Here is a 23,233-nt window from a genome sequence, read left to right as displayed (position 1 = left end):
TGGACCTACCCAACGTCGTTTGTCTTCCAAATTACAAGGACGACATCCTCGATGTCGAGTGACACTGAAACTCCAACTGCTCCTGCTACCTCGTACCCTCCTCCGCCGGCATGCCCTGAACCAACCGATCTTTGCGCGCCCAACCAGGCCACGTTCGGCACTGATACTTGCGCATCGAGCAACGAGCAGGCATACCAAGTCAATTGCGGTATCGCCTATGTCGGTGAAGAGGTTGAGGAAAGCGCCGTTAACTTCCCGCCACCGAGGAAACACAAGCGCTACACCTTCCCGGCCATCGATTTGCAGTACTGCCAGGACACTTGCGATCTTTCGCCACCCTGCAAGTACGTCAACTATATCGAGGGTAACTGCACGCTGCTTAGTGAAGTCACGGGTTATACGTATATCAACGGCGCCGTCACTGCAGAACAAGTGCCCAACCCACCGCCGCCAGAGCCAGAGGTCGTCACGACCACGACCACGACGTCCTCTTCAGCTCCCACGCCTACAATGCCGTTCATATCCGCGGCCGATGCTCAGTGTCCACAGAACAACGGCTCGTTCGTCCTGGACAATTGTGGCGTTGGGTACATCCTGGGTTGTGGTCTTGATACACAGCCCGGCAGCAATGATTTTTTCCCCACGGCCACTTTCAATGATTGCTTCCAGGTCTGCTCGAGCGGTGACCAAGGTGTTTGCTCGGGCTTCTCCTGGCTCGGTGGGAACTGTTACCTGAAGCGCTTTGGCAGTATGACTTTCTTCGAGAACGGCGGGACGCAGGTCGGTGCCATTCAACTGCAGTACTACGACAATGGCAGCCCTGATCCTACGTCGGCGAGTCGAGCGTGCACGGTGCCGTCTACGACTTCCACGAGCTCAAGCACCACCAGCTCGTCCTCGTGGGCTTCAAGCAGTGGATCGAGCTCCATGGCCGCGGTCACTTCGAGTGTGTCATCCAGCTGGTCTTCATCAGCCGCATCATCCCTGCCGTCCACCACGAGCTGGTCCAGCTCGACAGGAGGCGTGTCTTCGTCGTCAACCACTTCATCGCCATCTTCGACCACGAGTCTTACTGTCAGCACATACACGGCGCCATTCAGCTGTCCTGGAGTCAGCGGCTTGACCGTGGCAGATACGTATGGAGTCATCTACGAAGTCCGATGCGACACCACCATTCCAGGAGGTCAGATCGATACCCAGCAAGTAACGGGTGGCTTCAACGACTGCTTCCAGATCTGTGACACGAATGCAGACTGCACTGGCTTTACTTATTTGGCAAACTACTGCTACATCAAGGTATGTGTCCCAGATTTGTGCTACCCCGGACAGGTACTAACATTTCAACAGGGTGACGTTCTCGCATTCGATACTCCACAACAGGATGTCTTTGCGGCTATCCGTAGAGGTGGTTCGTATAACCCTCCTGGAACCAGCTCTTCGTCCAGCGCGGCAAGTACTTCCAGCTCTACGGCCGTCGTGATTGTTTCGACCACGAGCACTCCTGGCCAGACCAGCTCAAGCTCGAGGTTCAGCTCCACTTGGTCATCGAGTGTGCCTGCAAGCTCCAGCGGCAGTGCTTCGCCATCGTCGAGCATCGCATCTAGCGTGGCCAGCAGCGGGTCGAGCTCCGCCAGCAGCGTCTGGTCGAGCACGGCTAGCAGCACTTGGATTGTATCGGGCAGCAGCACTTGGAGCGCGTCCGGTAGCAGCACTTGGAGCAGCACTCCAGGTGTGTCAAGTTCGGGCTCGAGCGCTTGGTCCAGCACATGGTCCAGCGTACCAGGCGCATCGACTTCATGGTCAGGAGGCAGCAGCAGCACCTCCTGGGCGTCCTCCTCGGCATCGCAATCTCAAGGCCAGGTCTCCAGCCTTACGCCTTCGAGCGCTTGGTCGTCGAGCGTGTGGCCATCCAGCGCTGCGTCATCCGTGTCTTCTGGGACCGTCAGCATTACCGTCTCGCCATACCCGTCACCGACTTCATCATCGATGGCGGCTGGCAGCAGTTCTGCTGGTGCATCATCTGGATCAAGCGCTGCCTCGTCTTCGGTATGGGCCTCGTCGTCTTCGGTGTGGGCTTCCTCATCATGGGCCTCCTCGTCACCTGCTGGCGTTTCGTCTTCTGCCGCCGGCGCATCTTCATCCTGGTCGGCGAGCAGTGCTCCAGGAGTCTCATCCAGCACCTGGTACCCCGCAGGCAGCTCCTCGCCAGGCGCCTCATCGGCCCCTGCCAGCTCAGGCTCAGTCGCTCCAAGCGGAAGTGCGAGCGGCAGTGCGAGCGTCGGACCAGCGACTTCTAGATCATCTTCTGCTGGTGTCCCTGTCTCATCACCACAGTCCGCTTCACAGAGCGCAGCCGCCTCGTCTTCCCCGACAGGACAGACGGTCATGCCCACTCTGCCGACCGGCTACTTCAACACCTCATCTTCCACCCGCCCTTGGCAGTCGCCGTCGCTTCCGATCTCTCAATTACCAGACGGATCGATATCTGCCGGCTCATCCCAGAGCCCAGGCGGCGCCTCCACAACACCAGGAGGCAACACATCCCCAGGAATCTCCCCTGGCGTCTCAACACCACCAGGCAGCTCAGGAGGCGGCGCGACCCCCACCGGCGGCTCCGCCACGAGCGGCAGCACCGCCCCCACACCCCTCGTAAGCGTCTGCCCGGCCTACGACGGCCAAAACTACACCTCCCCATCCGGCCAAACCTACGAAGTCCAATGCAACTCCGTCTACACGGGCACGCGCCTGTCGAACCCCAACGCCGCCCGACGCCAAGCCTCCTACACGCCCTCGCTGGCCTCGTGCATGGCCGTCTGCCAGGCCAACGACGCGTGCGTGGCCATCAACGTCACGCCGACGGAGTGCCAGTACCTCAGCAGCATCGACGGGATGGACACGGCGGCGGGGAGCATCGCGCTGTTGAAGGTCGATGCGGCGCCGAGTCCGAGCCCGAGCGTCATCGTCGTGACGGTTTGCGCGGCGACGCGCACGACGACGATTTTCACTACGGCGACGTTGACGACTTGTCGCGCGGATAAGGTTTGTCCTGCGTCGTCGTTGTCGTTGTCGTCGTCGGGAGGGCCGGTGGCGTCGGGGTATGGGAAGAGGGAGATTTGATTTGGGGGAAAAGCGGGATATATTGTATGGTATTGGATTGGATTGGGAGGGAAAAGGGTGGTGATGTGCACATGATTGCAGATTGAGGGAATGAGAATGAGAAGCACAGGGTTGTTGGTTTGGGAATGGATGGTTGTATTGTTGTGTAGTTGTGATGGAGTTTTTCGATAGCTACTTTAATGATAGGGCATTTTGATGAGTTGCACTGCGTTGTACTGCCTTTTTGGAGCTAGTGTTTCTTCTTTGATCTGATGGAGTTCTTGAGAATAGGGGTTCCCTGGGACATAATTTAACACGATAGAGTTAGAGAGGGCATGACAAGGGGGAATGGATGGATACAGAGCGCTTGAATCAAATGAATTCTCAATATTCAATTTCAGCTACTCGTCGTCAGTCCGTCTTCGGTCAGTCCCTCCTACTCCTAAAGCCTGAACTTTCACAAACCCGACCCTACCCCCTCTCCTCAAACTTCCTCCCCTTCCCTCCCCCCCCCCCCCTCTCATCAAACCCCCGTAACAACAGCATCCACACAAACACCAACAACCCTCGTGACCCTCTCCGTCGGACAAACACAAACGCCCACACCCCCCTCCTCCGTCACCGTCGCCAACCCACAACCCCCACAATCCACCCCCGTCGTAACATCGACACTCCCAACCCCACAATCCCCACAGGGGAAAGGGTTCCTCTCCGTCACAGTCTTCGTACACGGCACGTCCTTGGTGCAGCTGGTCGTGAACGACGGCGCGCAGGCGGTGATGGTCGTGGTTTTGGAGGGGTCCGTGCGTGTGGATGTGCCGCAGTACATCATGCACATGGGGCCGGCGGTGGTGATGGCGAGGGCGCAGGGGCCGCAGGCTGTGTAGCTGGTTGTGGTGTGGGCGGGGAGGGCGGGACAGCAGCCGGGTGGGTGGGTTATGATTGTTGTGCAGGTTGGTTCTGGGGGTGGTGGGTAGGAGGGGAGGATGGAGATGAGGCCTTCGTCTTGGGCGGATGCGGATGCTGAGGTGAGGAGGAGGGTTGTCAGGGTTAGGACGAGGGTGAGAGGTGACATTGTTGTTGGTGGTGTGGTCTTTGAGGCGTGCGTTTGTGTGGTGTTCGATGATGAGGTTTTCTCGTTCGCAAGTCCTTGTGAGTTGTGGCCAAACCCTTCCTTCGCGGTATATATATCGAAGCAACAACGCCCCAAGTCTCCAAAAGAAAGAAGGCACAGCCAACTTCCTCTTCCTAAACTCTACCCCAACCCAACGAGTCAGCAGCAACACCCACGACTCTTATACCACCCCAGCACCCGCACCGTCGCACCAAACACCTTCAGCCGCTTATCCTCTCTACCATCCTCCCTACCCCTTCAATCGCATTCCTCGCTGAAACCCGCCTCTGGGCATAGACAAGCCACTCCTCGCACTGCTGTTGGTACTACACACCGAAGGCACGACCGCTCAATCAATTATTAGCCAGCTGCAATGCAAAGAGCAGTCCGTACTCGCGAGGGAAGAAAATTTCCGACAAGTTGCAAGCCACGTGTTACAGAATCGTGGAGTCGGGTTGCTCCATCACCTCGTCCCGTTGGTACTTGTCTGCGCCAAGGGATAGAGAAGGACTTGGCTCTATACTTGTTGTCCGTCTAATTCGTATTGCTGGAATGCGCAGCTCGGAATGCGCTTCGAGCTCAACACACCTAGATTGTTGATCCTGGTCAATATTTCAGGGCAGTCGCAAGAGTGAGCTCTTTCGTAGTACCGTATTCCTATTTTGAATGCTTGAGGGCCCCTTTCCCTCTGCATGCCCAAAGAGACTCCCGTTTGAGTGAGACACAAATCCCCCTGCTTGAAATAGCCTGAACGATTCTGGGTATCATCGCATTTCAATCCTGCCGACCTTCAAACTCCAACTCCTTCGCCTCCTCACCACCTCGGAGCCTTCTTCTTGAATGGCTCGCCATCAAAATCGCCACGGTTCCACCGCTTGATGTTTCCTCCACACTGCAGCCACAACTTGGCATTCTTCTCAGCCCGGGCTTGCTCTGCCATACGCTCACGTTCAGCAGGAGAAGGCGATCTCCTTCTGCCTCTCATTGAGCTATACCTCGTCCCAGACGTTACTCTATTTACATTCCCGGGCCTATTCTTAACAGCGCGCTTTGGTGGAGTATCGAAGAGCTTGCCAGACGCTTTGCGGACCTGGATGGACTCGTCAAATGTGACATCCATCATGAAGGGAGAGTCTTCAGCGAGCGGTTTGTCGTTGTAGTTTGGCGGTGTGATGTTGGGAATCCTCAAAGCTGCGTCGCGGCTGGCTTCTGGTTGTTCAAGTCCTGAGTCTACGGGGAAAAGTTGCGGTCGCTTTCGTTTTGCGGGACTCTTGGACGGGCTCTTACGAGGGCTAGGAGGGTATTCTGGCTCCATATCCTCATCTGAGTCGTCATTATCCTCGTCATCCTCATGTTCCATGATCAATTCTCCGAGAGGAACTGGGACTCCATGAGGCCGTCGCGGCGTCCTCACAGGCTTGGGCGTGGTGGGCTTCGCGGGCGAATTGACTGAATCGTTCTCTTGCTCTCCTTCGCCCATGCTCTCGTCTTCCTCGTCAATGCGTGCGGTCGTCCGTTGCGGGACGCCCACACCAAAAACATCGTCGCCATCGGCCTGCAGCACGAAGGGTGGGTTTGATAGAGGCTGATATTGACGTCGACGAGCACCACCTGTCGGCGACGCATCTGATCTCCGTGCAGCTCTCACTTGCGCAATTGTTCGTCTCCGCCGCGCCGGTACTTCAGTGCGCTGCGCCGCAGCACCCTCCGTCCTGTCGTCTGATTGTGGTTCCTGCCCTCTGCGTTGAGCCTCGCGAGCAGTGTCCGCCAACGTCGTTGGGATCACAGCATGTATTCCTGTCATAACTTCCGCCCTCTTCGCAAACGCTTCATAGCTCTGCTGGATCAACGCGCCAGCATCCGCATTGAGCGCGCTGTCCGGATTCGGCTGTATCAAGAGACATGATATCGTGACCAGCACGTCCCGCAGCGTGAGCTTGCTGTGCCAGTCACGCTTCAGCGTTTCCACGCAGACACCTCCACTCTGCGGGTCGACATTTGGATGGAATATGGGTGTTCGGAAGTGGGCTGTCGGCGGTTGTTGTGGGTATTGCGGTGGGATCGAGAGGTGTAGCTTCCAGACGCCTTTGACGAAAGGCGTGTGCGTCGGGCCGGCGAGCAAGACGTCGAGCTGGGTCAAATCGTCACCGGCGTTCGATGCGGCGGGAAAGAAGTAGTTCGGCGGCAGGTCTTGGTTGTGCAGAGCAGCGTGGTCCGCTGCCAGGCGTCGAAGGGCGCGTGCATTCTGTGTGAGGTCAGCGCCGTGACAATGGACTGGAACTCGATCTTCGGACCATGGTGAAAGACTTAGGCAAACTCGTATAAGCGCTGTCGTGTTATGTCTGTGCAATCGCATGCAATTGTAGTCCAATGCCAACAACAAGAAGTCAAGCCATGGTGGTTGTTCGGGTACAAAGGTCGAGTCGCAGGTGGAGTTGAAGTCGAAGTGGCAGGCGGCGCGAGCTTTTGAGGTTGCTCGACGCGTCTGTGCGGCATTGATGGAGTGAAGTGACGCGACTTGCCCCAGCCACTCAATAGAATATTATTGCATGTGATAACACAGTCAATGGGGCAGTCTTGAATGTAATTTCTTCATTTCGCATAACTCATACAACCATTAATTCTGTACAACTACGCAGCAAAACGCCCGTGTCTTCATTAGTCGACCTCCCCATTCCATGATGCATATCCCATGCCGTTGTATCGAAACCCATTCACTGTACCCAGTCTTTCGCCTATGATATCCACTGGCGATATGCCTTGACCCAGAGGCGCTTTCAAAATCCGACCTCCCGCAAAATGGTGTATTTCAACGCTCGTAGACTCCTCTTCAATCATCGTAGGTCCTCCAGCGCCTCGGAGAACTTGCTCAAGAATCGACCTTGACCTCTGGCGCCTGAGTGTTCTCCGGTTTTGGCGCCTTTGCGACGTCTCCATTCTGTTGTATTTTCGTTTGCGGTACATCCTTCGGCTCAGGCTTTGCGACCGTCCCGTTGTCCGGCTGAACGGCCTTGACTTGTACCGGCTCCTCCTCCTTCACTGTCTCTGGCTTTGCGGTGGCCTCTGGTCGTACGTTTTCAGGCTTCGGTGTCGCCTCACGCTTAGGGATCGCGCCCAATTCTGAACCCTGTCCACTCTGTCCTCGTTTGCGACCCGTAATTGTGTTCCATACCCCCGTCTTCTCTTGACTCGATTGCGGCCGGCCATTCGTCTCTGTATGGTCATCGCTGTCCAACATGCGCGCAAAGATGCCGCGCTTCTTCTGTGGCTGAGGCTTGGGGTCGTCAATGTTCACATCTTCAAACTTATCTTCCTCTTGTGTGTGAGGGACTTGAAGCGGGCGGTGGTAGGAGTTCGAGTTCCGCGGTGGCGATTGAAAGGTCCTGCTGTCGAGCGACGCCCGAGGACGCCCCTCCAATGGTTGAATTATAGGTGATCGAGCTGAAATGTCCTATAGAGGTGTTAATCGTTGCAGTCGCACAGTGTGACTTTTAGGAACCACTCACGAATGACCTCCGGTACGAGTCAAACGATTCGCGTGAGATGTTGAACTGTTCATTCTCGTCGAATGCGCATCGATGTAACGACGAAGACGTAGTCGATCGCGACGCTGTCGTCCCCCAGAAGTTCTTCTTCTCAGTAGGCGACGGGGGCAAGTACACGCCAGAGTCGTTGATCTCTGCGATGGCGGCCGTCAGCTGGCGGCCAAGGAATGTAGCACGGCGCATGTCCACTCACCACTCAATTTGTACTCGACGGGCTGCTTCTCGCCGTTGACATCGACCTTGTTGACACTGCTAGTGCTCGGCGCCTCGTTCGTGCCATTGACCGTGGGTGGCGGGCGCACGTTCTCGTCGTTCTTCTTGAATGGGTTGCGCATGATGGGCACAGGCGACCAGCCGGCGGGGCAATGTGGCGGGTGGATGCGCTGCTATCGCTGCCCGGGAAGACTGCTGTAGTATATGCGGCGACGTAGAAAACGGTGGTTGACGATGGTGCGCAAGAGGCAGAAGCTGGAGATGCAATGCAATGTGCTGAAAGACCCTGGAGAAAGAGAACCAAGGAAACGAGGCAATGGCGCGACCCAGTGACTTTGTACTGGGCAAGAGCGGATGGATCGCAGCGGATGTCGGCAAGCGGCCGCAAAGACGTGGACGATCCTGCTTCTTTTTGAGTTGCGACAAATCACTGCGGCGGGCTTATGGCTGGACGATGATTGGGAGAGGGTAGGACTAGATAGGTACTGCGATGCTAGGTACATCTGTGGCTCAGGCACGGCGAAGTCGCACCGCTGGCCACCTCAGCTGGATGCCGTGCTCCATCCCACAAGACCATCGCCAAGGAGACCGCAGATGCATGTCACGCGCTTCGTGAAACCACCGACAGTTGGAGACTCTCCATACTGGAAGGCTGTGCAATTTTCCATTCCACGTCAAAGACCGACGGACCGACCTGCATCTTTAGGGCCGTATCTCACGCCTGTGGTTCGCCAACATGTCTCGGCATCTCACACGACTTGCTCGGCGTGCAAAAGTACCTGTGAGATTGGTGGTTTTATTCCCATCCTCCAGGCGGATGCACCGCAGCGTCATACATCGCAGTGTGGCATGTACTTCTATGTATAACGTCTGTGGCTTCTCTCTAAGCAGGAGATTGACAGCTTACAGAGACGACCTTTCGGATTGTGTCGGAGACGCTACATGTATGCAACGGCCGAGGCTCGCTTGGTGAGGATACTGTGCTCCGGCGCCTGTAGCGCGCTTCCTTGCCGACATACGGTATAGAAAGAGATATGGACAGGTTAGGAGAACGCTGCGCGACGCTCTTGGCCGTGTGAACGATGACAGCGTCGTTCAAGCGCGAGCAAACGAGATGTCGATGACCTCATACACGTGGTTCTGTTGATGCTCTCACGTGCACGGTATGTGTTTGTCGGCCGTCTGAGTTCGTGCACTTCAAGCAGGCGGCCATGAAAAGACAAAGGCAGGAGAAAGTAGGTGAATGAATCGCAGCAAGCAAATGCGCACCTACAATATGCTCAACTTTCATTGGCCAGCGGCCCGTTTGCTGGCCTGTGCTTTCACTTACTCCCAACTTAGAAGTCACGTCTTAAGATGACTTCCTTCACTTCAACGCGCGGTGGGTCTCCGCCGGCCAAATTCGACATGGCCGTACCGACTGTACTGCCAACAGAGGCTACACCGCTCGACTTCGGGCACAAGAGGAAGCACGGCGAAGTAATAGATTTAACCGAGGACGACGACGTCGCCACTGCCAACCAACAGGCCACCGCCAAGCATCCAGATAACCTCCAAGAAACCGAGTCGCAACAGACATACACGACTGCGAGCGAGAGTCAACAGATCGAACAGGACGAGGACGAGATGTTTGAAGAAATGCTCGAAGAGCTAGAAGATGTCGAGCCCTTCATCGATGGCAAGTGCACATCTCCGCCAACCACTGAAAAGTACCTCATCAGCTAACTCATGATACCAGATGGCACCCATGGCCTCACCAAAGAGCGCAAATCCGCCCTCCGCGCGCTCCTCCGCGACGTCGGTCCAGAGAAGTTCATCGAAGACACGCTAGGAAACCAGAGCATGTCTATGCGTCAGCTCGGCTTGGTTTTTAACCTGAATCCCGCGTGGCTGGCAGGAGACGACGATACCTACTTCACTCTCCTGGGACTGGCCATCACCCGTGCCTACTACAAGCGACGCAAACTGGAACAGTACAACAGCATCGATGACGCTGCCCAACTCCTTCGCCGAAGTCGCAACATCATGGTCATCACTGGAGCGGGTATCTCAACATCCCTCGGCATCCCCGATTTCCGCTCCAAAGGCACCGGCTTCTACGACAAGGTCCGTGAGAAGGGTTTCGAGGATGCTGAAGAAGTCTTTGAGATCAACAACTTCGACTACGATCCCGGCAAATTCTTCTCCCTCGCCCGCGACATCCTGCCGAACCTCCAGCGCGTGTCGCCCACGCATGCCTTCATTCGTCTCTTACAAGACAAAGACCGCTTACAGACAAACTACACGCAGAATATTGACAACCTCGAGGCGCTCGCGGGGATCGATGAGAACCGTCTGATACAGTGCCACGGCAGCTTCGCCACTGCGACATGCCGGAAGTGCAAATTCAAAGTCAAGGGCACCGAGATCTTCGACGATATCCGGGCAGAGCGAATCGCGAGATGCAAGCGATGCGCACAGGAAATCGAACGAAAGAAGGACGCCCCTCCACCACTGAAGCGGAACAAGTCAGCCAGTCGAAATCGCTACTCCGACGACGACGAAGATGAAGACGACGATATTCCCGAGCCGGGCGTGATGAAGCCAGACATCACCTTCTTCGGCGAAGCACTCCCAACCACATTCTTCGACCGCTTCACGCAACGAGACGCCCAGCAGACGGACCTTGTCATCGTCATCGGAACCTCACTCAAAGTCGCCCCTGTGAGCGAAATGCCAAACTACCTCCCCCATCCGATCCCGCACATATACATCTCCAAGGAACCGATTGCACACGTCAATTTCGATATCCAGCTTCTGGGTAATTGTGATGATGTCGTGTTCGAATTGGCCCGCCGCGCGGGATGGGATCTCAAGCATGAGATGATACCGGTTGGACTGACAGTCGATGTATCGCCAGTAGCCGACACGAGCCACTATTGGCGCCTCACGCGTAGGGAGCGTGAGATTGCCGCGACAGACTCTGAAGCAAGCGACGACGATGATGACGATGACGATGACGACGAGGATGACGAGAGGACGGAGGTACCCCTCCGACAAGGCCCTCCGAATGTCGACATCCCCGGCATTCCCGTCCCCTTCGAGGAGGAAGTATAGGAGATCCCTCAACTTTTCAAATTCTTCTCATTGGATCGTAGTGTTCCAAGGCGTTCGGAGAAGAAGGATAGTAGGACGAAGAAGCAGAAGAATAGACGAATTGTTCGGCGCGGAGTTGCATGGAGGACCAACAGGCACTGAGGATTCGGCATTCAGCGACGGCGTCATATGTGTAGATGGGTTGGTGGGGTTTCATTCAATGGCGGACAGACATTGCTGAGGGACATTAGCCTGCTTGGGTGGATCGTTGATCGGAGCAGGTCGATTCGTTATTCGTCGTCTTGGAATCTCTTCTTCACGTGCCTTCCGTCTCTCCATTTCAATCCGGATGCTGTGCATCACTTCGAGGCCTCTCTCCAATCACGAGACGGTGCTCTCCTCATCTTGACTTCATTCGAAGGCCTTGACCACGCCGTCTTCGCCAAACGCTCACTCATTCTCCTCGGTGCAAAATCGACCGCGAGACGACATTCCGTCCTGCGTAGACTCCTTCCTGATTGTAAGGGTATCGTATCGCATCCAAGCCCCGCCTCAAAATCAACTCCTCACCCCCCTCAACCCCTCCAAAACCTCCTCTCCAACTCCCCCTTTCTCAACCACCCTCTGAATCATCCGTCCCAACACCGCCCTCCCCACCCCACCCCTCGGCGGCCTCCAAACCGTCGCCCCGGCATCCTTCTCCCTCAACCTCAACGTCTCCTCCGCCGAAAGCCCACCCCCAGCCGTCGTATTCGCCGCCAGCGGAACCCCCGCGGACGTCAGTCTCGACGGGGGATCGATCGTCCTCAACGCGACCATTTTCAACCCACCGTCTTTCCCGTCTTGCGCGGCGGATACAGCGACCACGGCGTCGGCGACGGCGATTTCGTCCGTGGAGGGGTCGAAGAGGATGTTTTGGCCGACCGTCATGACGAGGAGGGTGATGGGGGGTTTGGTTCTCGGTTCGTTCGTGGAGGGGTCCCTGGGGAAGAGGTATGTCGAGGCTTCCCAGTCGTCGTTGAAGAGGGGGTCTTCGTCTTTCTCGGAGATGAGGGCGGGGAGGCGTGTGGAGAGGAGGGCGAGGTGGGTTGTGAGGGAGAGGAGGGGGAGGGGGTAGGAGAGGGGTTGTGAGAGGAGGAGGATCTAGATTGAACAATATACCGTTAGCATACATATTTGAGAACAAGGCTTGTGGGGGAGGGAGAAGCACTGGGCAAAACATACATCCACAAAAACCCTCCAATGCCACCCTCTACTAATCCATAACCGTCCCTTCAGCTCCCCATCCGCGAGCAGCGCCTCCATGAGCATCGCCGCGAGAAACACAGGCAATGCATCATCATCCCTCATCCCAGGAATCTCAATGCTCACATCCAACCACCCATCTTCTCCCTTTCCCTCCTCGCGCCCATCCCCATCACCACCACCCTCCACATCCATATCCACATCCGCATCCTCCTTCCCCCTCAACAACCCCCCACCCCTCCTCACCCTCTTCTCCACCTCCGCCTTAACGCCCACAACCGCCTCCGTGCCATCCGCGAAACAAATCCTCGCGCTGCCGTTCGCCGACGGTAAAATTTCTTTTTCGGCGACGAGGGGGCGGAATTGCGTCGGGGAGCGGCCGTCCGGACGGATCGGTGGGTCTTGGGAGAGGGAGGTGTGGAGGTAGGAGAGCTCGGCGGGTGAGAGGGGGATGTTGGTGTAGGGCGCCATTGATGGCGGGTGCGTTGGTGAGATTGCTATGCGCTTGGTTGGTGTTGGTGTGTGCCAGTGATGAGGAGTTGCTGAAGTGGTGGGTGGAATGAGGTGTGGAAGGTTGTTCGTGTGAGGTCGCAGAATGTCGAAAACGAAGCTTCAGCTTCAGAACTGCCAAATTGAGAGTACGCGTTTTTTCACCCTGCACAATGACGTCCACGCGAATGGCGAGAACATCCAAGACTTTCACATGCGTTTCATTCAATCACATGTAGTAGTGCCAGTATGAAGAAGACGGAGTAATTTGTGAGAGTTTCAAAAAACATTGTATACAGTACAATATGCCTAGCTAGCCATACATGTGCCTCCAGATAATCCAAAGTAACAGTCGAGCGGTGGATTTGTATCACACTCACTCTCGGGGGTATCGACTGACCAATCTTTTATGCCTTGACTTCTGCCAGGGAAAACAGAGTCTGCTCACCAAGGAGCCTTTTCGAACAGAAAAACACGCGACTTTATACTCCTTTTCCCTTTCCTTCCCTCCGCCCTTTCAGTTCCTCTGTACACCAGTCCTCTGCATTCCGTCCGCGCCCTCCCGCAAGCCGACAGAGGACTTTGTGACCAAGGAAACGTTGCTCGTATAGAGCCTGGTAGATGTGATGCTAAGAGATGGTCCGCAAGAGCAAGCAAGCTGTACATGCTGCTGATGGTAGAGATCCTGTACAAGATAAAACGCCGTTGCCGCGCTTTTGCAAGCGAATGTTGTGACCTTTGCCCCGATGACTCGCAAACGCCAGTGAGATGATGGTAAGGATAGAGATCTGCCTTCTCGAGGCCTGCCAGTCGAGTATTAATTAACAACTTCCACCCAGGGCGCCGGATGGAATGGATGACAAAAGAAATGGTGTATTTGAACATGACAGCGACGCCAGACGCCGTGACATGGACTGCGTGGTTGGATGGTGGCCGTCAATCGTCTATTGGTATTGTGCCTGGGTCGCAAAGATGCTTGCTGCCGCAGCGGAGGCCCAGTCGTTCTCATCGTAAGGAGGCGTGGGCCACTGAGGGTTGACGACAGGCTTTTGCTGCGGCCTCATGGGTGGAATGTCGATGGCCTTCGATGGAGTGTACTCGTTCGAGCTGTAAGTCACGTTCATCTGGTCCTTCGAATGTGAAGGCGTGAGATATGGTGTAGGGTACACAGGCTCGGATGTGACGTGGCCGATCGGTGGCCGTGAGGGCTGGTAGGTTCCAGCGACATTCGACCTGCCCTTATCCAGACGTGTGGCAGCCGCGTGCACTGATGCAAGGGCTTCGTCGAGTAGCTCATCCTCCTCGCAAGGCGTCTCGTACCTGCTGCTGGGAGCGTGGCGCAATGACCTGCGCGCCCTGTTCGAGGTCGATCCGCCAGTCTGGGAGGACATGATTTCCTCCTTGCCGTACGGTAGAGAGTGGTGCCGTTTAAGCGATTGGTTGCTGGGCATCTTGGTCGGATGCTTTGGCTGCAGGTTGGCCGGGTTGGCTGCAGCGTCGAGACTGTATCGTACATTCTGCAGAGCACGATCAAGCTCCGCGAAGTTGGGATCAGTCGAAGGATCAGATGCGGCAGGCGCAATCGGTTGAGGCTCTTGAATGGATCCTCTGTTATTGGAAGACCACGGCGCACAACCGACACTGGCTTCCGGATCCTCCGCACCTGGGGACATCGGGCCTGGGGTCCTGCCAGAGAGTCGACGGGCACGCTTCCGCAGGTGCGAAAAGAAACTTTCCCTTTGGCTTCCAGTAGGTGACTTGAGACCATTGGCACCTGTAAGAGCACGCTCGGCCTCCTGTCGATGGATATCCGCGTAGTGATTGCCCTGTGAATTGACCGACAATTGACGGCCAATCTTCTTGCCCGGTCGCTCCTCTGGTTGCTCAGTCCGTCGTGCGCTTGCTTGTGCAACAGATTGATCAGGTAGAGGGGAGATGGGTCGAATCGAGGGCAGAATGGGGATGGGAGCTGCGTTCGAGGCAGCACCGTTCGTCCAAGTCGCTCGTTTGGTAGCAGCCGGCCTGCTCTTACTCACGTAGGCTGCTGGATCGGTAGTATTGGCGTGAACAGGAGATGGCCGAGGTGATTGAGTTTGGGTAAGGTGCATGTGCTCCGGGACAGCTGGAGCTGCGCCCGTGTCACGAGCTCCCAGTGACTTCCTAAACCAGAGGGAAGTTTTCGTGGACAGAGTTTGTGCATCGGCGGGCTCGTTGTTTCCAAGCGTTGATCCTTTTCGTCCCAGAGCGCGACCGCTACTCTTCGGTCGCAGTGGGTCGATTGCGTCGCGGAAGTATACGTGCTCGAGTGCTTGCCTGGATGTCGGTCGCACCTTGGGATCCCACATCAAACACCAAGTAACGAACTGAGCGAGACTCGCAGGCCATTGGGGCGCTGCGAGTACCGTCTCCAGTGAGTGTGGTGCCATCTTTGGGAAGGAGAATCCCAACTTCTGTGCCAGCTTTATGCCGTCCTTCCATTCACCACCGCCAACCTTCTGACCGTGCTTGTTCACCCACGAACCTGGGCTGCCCATGATCTCGCATACTCTCCAGACCTGATCAACTTCATTGCCGCCTGGGAAAAGTGGCTTCAGTGTCGCGATTTCGACAGCCATTGCGCCCACTGCCCAGATGTCCACCGGTGCTGAGTATTCACCCGCTCGCAGCAGGACCTCTGGAGCGCGATACCACCTCGTCGAAACGTACGTCGTGTATGGAACACGCGAATGTGTTTCTCTCGCCAGACCGAAATCTGCAATCTTTATCGAGTACGCTGGCGGTGTTGAGGGAGGTGTGACGAGCTGTGAGTAGCGTTTGAACGTGTTTCCAGCGTCTGGCGCCGACGTTGAAACGAGGATATTCTCGGGCTTGATGTCTCGGTGGAAGAAGTGGTGTTCGTGAATGTGCTCCAGACCGCCAAGAATCTGGAAGAGGATGCTCTTGACGCTGGTCCCATCGAGAGGCTTGTGGTCTCTGGCCTTCATTAATTGGTACAGATTGCCATCCATGTATTCCATGGCAATGTGGAGTTTCTTGCTCAGTGGATCAAGAAAGATATCGTAAGCTGGAACGAGGTGAGGGTGGTTGGGTAGAGACTTGAGGAAGATGACTTCTCGAAGCTCCATGCATTGTGCATAGCTCTCAAATGTTTTTTTCATCGTCTTGATGGCCACCTATGGAACCAGTCAGCGTCACGTAGGTCACTTTCATCCCGGTCAAACATACCATCGTGCCTCGTCGAACGATATGGGCGCCAGCGCTCCTCGTCCGGCCCAGCGAGACGCTGCCGAAGCTGCCATCACCAATGTCCTTGATGATCTCAAACTTGTCCTCCAGGCAAGCAGCGGACTGCGAGCTGGATGACCAGCCGCGGTGTGACATGTCATATGCGACGGTCATGGTGGATTTGGGGGCTTCGAATGTCGAAGCCTTTGCTCGCACAATGGACAGTTGCTACCGTGGCATAGAGCTGGCAGATATGATGCAAGTCTGGAGAGGATGTCAGTCCAGTCAAGGAGGGGGTGGGAGGCAGTGACGACGACACGTACTTGTTGATGGTAAGATATTGGTTCAGGGTGGGTAGTATCGGGCTGCGATTGGAAGAGACAACCGTCGAGGTCGAGATATGATTAAGGATTAGAACGTGCTGGTAGATGGCGTGTAAATGCAAAGGGATAAGGATGGGGTTCCGTGGTAGAAGGAGGCTCAGGGTCCTGATCTGGCGTCGAGTGGGATGTAAAAGAGCGTAGACGGCGACGAGGTTGCGGGTTTGATGTCGATGTGATGGACCAGATCAAAGAAGGGAGAGCTCCCCAATCCCACGGTTCGGCGGAAGGGCACCCGAAAGGATGGACTCCTCTAGCAGTCGATCAAAAGAACCAGTGCCGAGATAGCGTGGGCCGTGGCGTCGACTTGTCGGGTCGCGGTGGGTCCTCTAGAAGGTGATGAGACAGGTCTTTGCTCAGGCACAGGCACTCAAAAGGAGGTTCGCTACGAGCCAGAATCCGCGCGCGCAGTCCACCGCGGTCCGGGGCGCTGCGGTGCGGCGGCGGCGGGCGTGTCGAAGGCGACGATCGGGGACGAGGGGTGCAGGTGTGGTTGCGGTGATGTCGGTGGTGGTGGTGGACGTGACGGGTGCGCGCATGCGACTTCTGGAAGCCTGCGCGTGGACTTGTCTCTGGAGAGTCGAGTCGACAACGGAGGATGCCAGACAGGCAGGCCGTGTGCCTTGTGTTAAGTAGGCGGGAATTAAGTGAGACACGAGCCTCCAGGGTGGGCGTAATGAAGAATAATGAGGGCGGATAGTGCCGTTTCCAGAAGGGTGGCCGTCCAGAAGACGGGAGGCAGCGTCGCAGCGAGGAGATGGGCAGCAGGTGAGCCTTGTTGTTGCTCAGCACAACGGCCGCGGGCGGACGGCAGGCGGTTCTTGGTGGTGGTGATGATGAGACTGGGCCGAGTTGAGCGATGGCCTCGTCGCGCAGCCCCTGGACGGGCACACTAGCACGCGGTGACGTGGGAGTGGTCGACGAGTCTGCTGGCTGCCCAAAGCGCAATGGATGTAGCGACCGATTCGCCCGCCATCGAGCGACGGGGGGCGTGAGTGGCAGGTGCGAGTGCGGCGCCGGGGGGCAGCAGAGGGTCAGTTCCGGCAGGAAAACAGACAGGCACGACGAGGCGGCGGTAATAACAAAGATGATTGAAATTGACGGGCGAGATGAAGGCAGTAGCAGCGGCGTCGCGACAGCCTCGCCCTCCCACGCAGCAGCAGCAGGAGCAGCAGTGCAGCGCAGCGCAGCTCTGCGGCAGGAACGACCGCGCAGCCAACAAAACTGGGCACGGCAGGAGGTTGTCCAAGGGAGAGAACGTGCGCGCGTGCAGGAGAAACGCCGCGCTAAAGTGGCTGAAAGCTTCCCGCTGCACTGGACGGGCGCATTAGAGTTGGCTGCTAAAAACAGGCCGGGAATCGACTCGACACCGGCCACGTCTGACTTTGCGTCTGTTTCCGCGCGACGGCGACAGCAGCGACGCAGAAACCTCACTCGCGCGCGTCGGGGTCGCGTCGACGTCTGATTTGCACGGCGCTCCACCAACAACATCGACCTGCAAGCACACCACCTGCACTCACACATCCGCCGCCGGGGTTCAGCAAAACAGATGGCCCGAAGCAGCACGCTTGCGCGAGGCCAGGCCAGCGCAGCGACCGCTCCCTGTTAGCAGAGACAACAAACAGAAGGCCATTCGCCGAGCCTGATGCGGTGGCGATAATCCTCGTGATGCCACGTACATAGCCAGCGCTGTCTGCACATCTGTTTTCCATAGCAACAGCACCTCTCGAGCAGCACGCGTGCAGCAGCACCGCAAAAGTCTTCTGTCTTGGTCCTGCTGCCGGGCACTGCTAGCGTCCTGTCGTTCCCCTGACTATCCGGCCGGGATCCAACCCAGGCCCAACTGTTCCGATGCGCTAGACCTTTGACTTCACCACTCCCATTGGCCGCGATTGTCCTGTTCCTGTCCTCGCCTGCCAGCCAAAACCACTGGTACGGTTGTCGAACCGTCCTGCATGGCAGCCCGTCTTGTACGACAGGTTTTGCAGACGCGTTGGCGGAGAACACTCATGTCTGCACAGCTCAGGGCGGCACCGCAGTAGAAAAGACATGAGAGTTGCATTCGACGAAAACGGCGGCATGCGTGTGTCTCTCCATCGGACTGCAGGTCTTTCCCCCGGCTGACAGACAACATGCATCGGACAGCGAGCGCCTTGAAAACAACAACACGCCGACGAAGATAGCCTGCCTTGCTCGCATGGTCTCTGTCAGCAGCGGTGCATCGCAACACACTATCCTCAGCCCACCATCAGGAATCCGCCATATTTTGTTTGTGTCGCGTTTTGCAGCATCCTCCAGAAGCCTGGATCGTGGATGGCTGTTGGAGTTGTCTGTGGTTGTGACAGCCATCACCTTTGTCACACTCGCGCCTCAAGCCAGGACGCTCTATTCCAATCCAATGGTTCACAGCGGCCGGCCCGTGGCAAGAGTACCTTATTCGGTGGTGATGCTGCAAGAAGCAGGATCGCCAGGAGTGCCATTCTGTTCGAGTCGTGCTCCGCTTGCATGTGACGAGAAGGCGAGTAATTGTGATTGATGAAGTCATCCATCGCAGAGTCGTGGCAGTCCCTCGATCGCCCCGCCGGCCCAACACCAGCATTCCCCGTCTATACTCGCCGCATAACATCCATCAAGACGAGTTTATAGATGTCGCGCAGCAATGTTGGTCGATCGTGGCTGGTGAGAATGCACGCGGCCGACCTGGCTGCTGCCCTGCGACCGAGGATTCCTGTTCCTGAGGCATGCATCGGCAAGCTGCAGACCAAGTCAGGAACCCGTTCTACATCACAGCAGTAGGTACATCTACGGCGATTCATTCCAGGCGCTACCTTGCATGCTGTTGGCTGTGCAGTCGTGCAGCAGCCTTCAGTAACTATCCCGATGAGATGCTCTCGTCTCGAGAAACTCGCCATTTCTGGTGAGCATGCCAGTCAGGCGCCTCAACCCGCCGCAAAAGCTACCCTACCACATGGCAATGCAAAACCATCTTCACGATAGCGATTCGATCGACGACAAATAATGGCACACGACCATCACGCCACCCACGAACCACACCTGAATCGCCATCGACCGGGAAGATGCAAGGAAAGACTTTGCCCGGCATCCGGGACTGACACCACCTCAAACCAGGCCGACTGCTTCCCATCCCAGACCGAAGATGCCGAGTGAAATGATGTGCATCCGTGCCGATTCATCTCATCACGAATCAATCCCAACCATCACCTGTACACGACCAAGCATGTGTCTAAGAATACATCGCGTTGAAACAAGGTGACGACGTAACAACACGCCCTCCCTCGATCTCCATCTCAAAACACGCGACATCTCCGACCTAAGCCCGCTGACGAGACTGCCACCTACGAATCATCACGAGGGGAACGGGGTTTGCAAGAATTAACGAGCCCAAAGCACGAGCGAGGCCTTCGAGAGGGCAAAATCTCGGATGTCGCCCTGGCAAGAACTGGCGTTGCTCATCAATGCTGCCCATCGCCTGGGGGAATAGCGCGCGTGCTCGCTCGCTCGTGCACATCAATCTCACGTGATGATGGCAATCATTCACTAGCACATACGACTAGACGGTGCTTAACGAGGGAGGCAAAATAATGGAGCCCAAAGAGGCGATCATGTTCCGCGAGTTACCGGGTTGGAGATGAATCCATTTCATCGATCAGCTAGTAGCAAGCGCGGTCTACCATAGCGACAGGCGATGAACGACCTCATCAACAACGGATCGAAAGCTCGTCAAAGCACACGGCTGATCATATGAAGTCCTGAAGCCGTCTTCAAAGAGCCGACATGGACTGTGAATGCAGTCCCTGAAGTGGTTCGTGATATCACCTCCTTTTCACGCAGCCTCGTCTCCGAAACGACAGTGACGACACGTCCTTCATCAACTTCGAACAGGGACGTCAAAAGGAGACGAGGCACCGAGAGTACAGCCAGCTCGGTGGCAGATCCCTCCTTACTACAACATCATCACATGGCTCCTCAACAATTTGGCAAGTCATCCATCTTCTCTTTACTCTGCGGTTGCCTAAATCACACTCTATGATTCATCTACCACCACACTCTCTTCACTTTCATAACACTAAGGCGCAGACTCGGAGCTCACCCAGTCTTCACATCTTCAACTCATCACTTCATGGCTTCCGTTGAAAGATCCCGTCCGCACCAAAGGCCCCCTCGAAAACCGTTGTCGATTATAATGCCCCGAAAACCATACCATCGTGCCCTCTCAATCACCACCACCCCCTCCTCCATTCATGTCATTCACATATCCTCAACTTTCCCCTTCCAACCCATCCCTCCCTCCAAACCACGGCACAACCACCAAATCCATCCATTCCCCCGAAATCCCGTTTCAAAAACTCCCCACCAGGAAGACCCTCGCCACGTGCGGCCTGTCAAGTTCCATCCTGTCGACATCGAGATTGACAAGGAAGAAACAGTAAGGCACGTCATCGATCTCGAGGTCAAAGTAGCAGGTAGGCAAGGTTGACGGGGTGAGGTTCCTTTTGCTTTCGAGACGGTGTCAACCTCCTCTGGTATTGTAAAGTACCAGGGATCGAAGCCGTATTCTGTTCTGATGAATGACAAGGACGAGGCAACGCGAAGAGCGCGAGGCGTTCGACGCATATTTCCTCGTGATTTCATTCATTCATTTATATTCAAAAGCCTCCCGTCCCATCTCATTCACTCGCGCAGAGAGGTGCTAATCAGTCTCTTCTAATTCTCTAACCAGCTCACAATCACCACTCCGCCACGCCTCACCTACCACCCACCACCAGCCGCACTCGCCAGCGCCGCCACACGATCCGTCTCCCCACCGCCCGTCTCCTTCCCAACATCACTCTCCACAACCCTATACGTAGTCGTGAGCAACCTCTCCAGCTCAATCCCCGTGACACTCTCCCAATGCTCCAGCAACTGCTTCACCCTCCTCCTATCAACCCCATCCACGATCCCCTCCGGATCATCCGCTCGCGAAATCACCGAGTCTCGCGCAGGCGACTGCTCGTCCATCTCGATATCCCCATCAGTGTCCTCGCGCAGTTCCTCCGAGTCGGCGCTCCAGTACGCCTCGTCGACTTTCGCGAGCCATTCCCTTTGCGCGGGGATGATTTCTTGGTCTTCGCTGCCGTTCTCGATGCCTGTCCCACCGACTTGTCGCAAGGTTGTCACGTCGCCGACTTTGATCTGGCCCCCGCCGTTCGTGCAGCCGCCGGGACATGCCATGACTTCGACGTATGCGTAGTCGCTATCACTGCCACCGGCGGACGCTGCGCCATTCGGTCGTCGAGTAACGCCGGGCTTTCGTGATGCTCCGGGCATGCGGCTTGCTTTGGCGGGTTTTAGTCTTCGGACGAGGTTCTGGATGTTGCGGAAGCCGTAGTATCGTGCGGCTTTGAAGACCGCCTTTCCTTCGGCGTCTACGACGCTGTATTCGGAGACGTCGTTGTTTCGTCCTCGTTGAGCTTTGATCTGTGAGCCGACATGCTGTGCTTGTTTTGTCTTGAGAATGTGCCAGAGATACCCGCCGCTGGTGCCTACGCTCTCGAGTTCTTCCCGCTTGCGTTTCTGTCCACGTTGTCGTCCGAAGAGGTAGTCGTCGATTGCCGGCTCTGGGAAAGGCGGCGCGTATTCCTTCGATACAGGTTGCTTGGGAAGCCTGGGAAAACTGATGTCCCTACTCTCCGCAAGCATCAGCAGCTCTCGAGCCGTGATCACACAATCCACATCCCTCACAGCATCCCCCTCCTGTCCATGCCATGAATGCGAAGTAAGTTCCGCCCTCGAAGCCTCCAACTTCTTATCGAAACACGGCATCACCGCGAGATGCCAAACATTCTGCGGCGGAATCCCATACTTCTTCGCAAGCACCGACTTCAACAACACTCCAGTCAAAGCCTGCGGCGACTTAAGCTTGCTGAGATGCGCCAAAATATGCGCATGCGTCTTCTCAGCATAGCATATCCACCCAGGACACGCGGACGTAATGATCGGCTTCTTCTGAGGCTCAACCTTGCCCTCCACAGGCGCGAGATTGGACTCCTCAACCTCATCAGCAGCCGCAACCAGGCTCGCCTCGCGCATAGCATTCGTATCCACCACCCACGTAAACCCACTCCCATGCTTCCCACCACTCCTCAATCCCAACGGTCCACTCAACAACTGCCCGATCATATACCCCGCCTCCCGCTCAGAGACATTATACGTCGCCGCGATGCTCGCCCTCGACTGCGGCGACACACTCGCCACAAAGAACTTCCTCTCATCGCACGATGTCTTCCCACAACATCCCGCTGCTTCCCCGTCCCCCAATTTCAACTCTTGAAACTTATCCAACGTATCCAAAACCTCCCCATGGCTCTGCAGACTGACCAACACCGCCTCCGCGCTCGTCACGCACCCGGAGCACGCGAGGCAATCCGTCAAAGAGATCTGCGCCGGCGGCGCGATGGTGTTGGAATTGACCTTCTCCTCCGTCGTGACTTCGTAAGGGTTCACGTCGTCGGAGGGCGGTTGTTGCTTGGGGAGCGTCTCGACGGGCTTGATACAGGCGACGCCCGGGTTTATGAAGTCATTGAGGTCGTCGGCGGAGAGGATGGCGGACATGGTTACGCAATCTCGAGAATGGCTGGCCTCGGCTGGGACACATGTGAAGAATTACACTCTAGAGAGAGTGGAAGAGTGGCGAGGAGAGAGAGAGGGTGTTTGTGTAGTGGTTAGTCAGGCATCCGTGGGACCAGTGAATGGCGTAGCATTTCTAATGCCGCTGAAAAGCACATGCGATGCGTCGGCTGCGATCTCGGCCCGCCGCTTCTGCTCCAACTCCATCTTCTCGAGTCACG

At 56.4% G+C, this 23,233-nt stretch overlaps 9 protein-coding genes across 9 annotated transcripts; 3 read left to right on the top strand and 6 right to left on the bottom strand.

The window, feature by feature from the left end:
• Positions 1 to 51: 51 nt before the first annotated feature.
• Positions 52 to 3,117, top strand: M409DRAFT_17508 (uncharacterized protein; the record flags this gene model as incomplete). The annotated part of the gene is made up of 2 exons (XM_033804088.1): positions 52 to 1,296; positions 1,348 to 3,117. 2 exons carry the CDS (start codon positions 52 to 54, stop codon positions 3,115 to 3,117), a joined length of 3,015 nt encoding a protein of 1,004 aa, XP_033673164.1.
• A 502-nt stretch (positions 3,118 to 3,619) lies between these two features.
• M409DRAFT_49996 (uncharacterized protein) lies at positions 3,620 to 4,171 on the bottom strand (the record flags this gene model as incomplete). Its single annotated transcript, XM_033811415.1, has 1 exon — positions 3,620 to 4,171. The coding sequence occupies one exon, from the start codon at positions 4,169 to 4,171 to the stop codon at positions 3,620 to 3,622; it is 552 nt and encodes a 183-aa protein (XP_033673163.1).
• Positions 4,172 to 5,024: 853 nt separating this feature from the next.
• M409DRAFT_49995 (uncharacterized protein) lies at positions 5,025 to 6,507 on the bottom strand (the record flags this gene model as incomplete). Its single annotated transcript, XM_033811414.1, has 2 exons — positions 5,025 to 6,455; positions 6,505 to 6,507. 2 exons carry the CDS (start codon positions 6,505 to 6,507, stop codon positions 5,025 to 5,027), a joined length of 1,434 nt encoding a protein of 477 aa, XP_033673162.1.
• Positions 6,508 to 7,079: 572 nt separating this feature from the next.
• Positions 7,080 to 8,090, bottom strand: M409DRAFT_49994 (uncharacterized protein; the record flags this gene model as incomplete). The annotated part of the gene is made up of 3 exons (XM_033811413.1): positions 7,080 to 7,661; positions 7,717 to 7,889; positions 7,949 to 8,090. The coding sequence occupies 3 exons, from the start codon at positions 8,088 to 8,090 to the stop codon at positions 7,080 to 7,082; spliced, it is 897 nt and encodes a 298-aa protein (XP_033673161.1).
• A 1,285-nt stretch (positions 8,091 to 9,375) lies between these two features.
• Positions 9,376 to 11,064, top strand: M409DRAFT_17505 (uncharacterized protein; the record flags this gene model as incomplete). The annotated part of the gene is made up of 2 exons (XM_033804087.1): positions 9,376 to 9,565; positions 9,707 to 11,064. The coding sequence occupies 2 exons, from the start codon at positions 9,376 to 9,378 to the stop codon at positions 11,062 to 11,064; spliced, it is 1,548 nt and encodes a 515-aa protein (XP_033673160.1).
• A 537-nt stretch (positions 11,065 to 11,601) lies between these two features.
• Positions 11,602 to 12,759, bottom strand: M409DRAFT_49992 (uncharacterized protein; the record flags this gene model as incomplete). The annotated part of the gene is made up of 2 exons (XM_033811412.1): positions 11,602 to 12,186; positions 12,268 to 12,759. 2 exons carry the CDS (start codon positions 12,757 to 12,759, stop codon positions 11,602 to 11,604), a joined length of 1,077 nt encoding a protein of 358 aa, XP_033673159.1.
• A 962-nt stretch (positions 12,760 to 13,721) lies between these two features.
• Positions 13,722 to 16,176, bottom strand: M409DRAFT_17503 (uncharacterized protein; the record flags this gene model as incomplete). The annotated part of the gene is made up of 2 exons (XM_033804086.1): positions 13,722 to 15,950; positions 16,003 to 16,176. 2 exons carry the CDS (start codon positions 16,174 to 16,176, stop codon positions 13,722 to 13,724), a joined length of 2,403 nt encoding a protein of 800 aa, XP_033673158.1.
• Positions 16,177 to 17,241: 1,065 nt separating this feature from the next.
• M409DRAFT_49990 (uncharacterized protein) lies at positions 17,242 to 17,847 on the top strand (the record flags this gene model as incomplete). Its single annotated transcript, XM_033811411.1, has 1 exon — positions 17,242 to 17,847. One exon carries the CDS (start codon positions 17,242 to 17,244, stop codon positions 17,845 to 17,847), a length of 606 nt encoding a protein of 201 aa, XP_033673157.1.
• A 3,305-nt stretch (positions 17,848 to 21,152) lies between these two features.
• On the bottom strand, positions 21,153 to 22,997 carry M409DRAFT_17502 (uncharacterized protein; the record flags this gene model as incomplete). Its single annotated transcript, XM_033804085.1, has 1 exon — positions 21,153 to 22,997. The coding sequence occupies one exon, from the start codon at positions 22,995 to 22,997 to the stop codon at positions 21,153 to 21,155; it is 1,845 nt and encodes a 614-aa protein (XP_033673156.1).
• Positions 22,998 to 23,233: the final 236 nt, after the last annotated feature.

This window comes from Zasmidium cellare, assembly GCF_010093935.1.
Source record: "Zasmidium cellare ATCC 36951 unplaced genomic scaffold M409scaffold_3, whole genome shotgun sequence".
Lineage (NCBI taxonomy): Eukaryota > Fungi > Ascomycota > Dothideomycetes > Mycosphaerellales > Mycosphaerellaceae > Zasmidium > Zasmidium cellare.
This window is presented reverse-complemented; position numbering and strand designations above follow the sequence as displayed.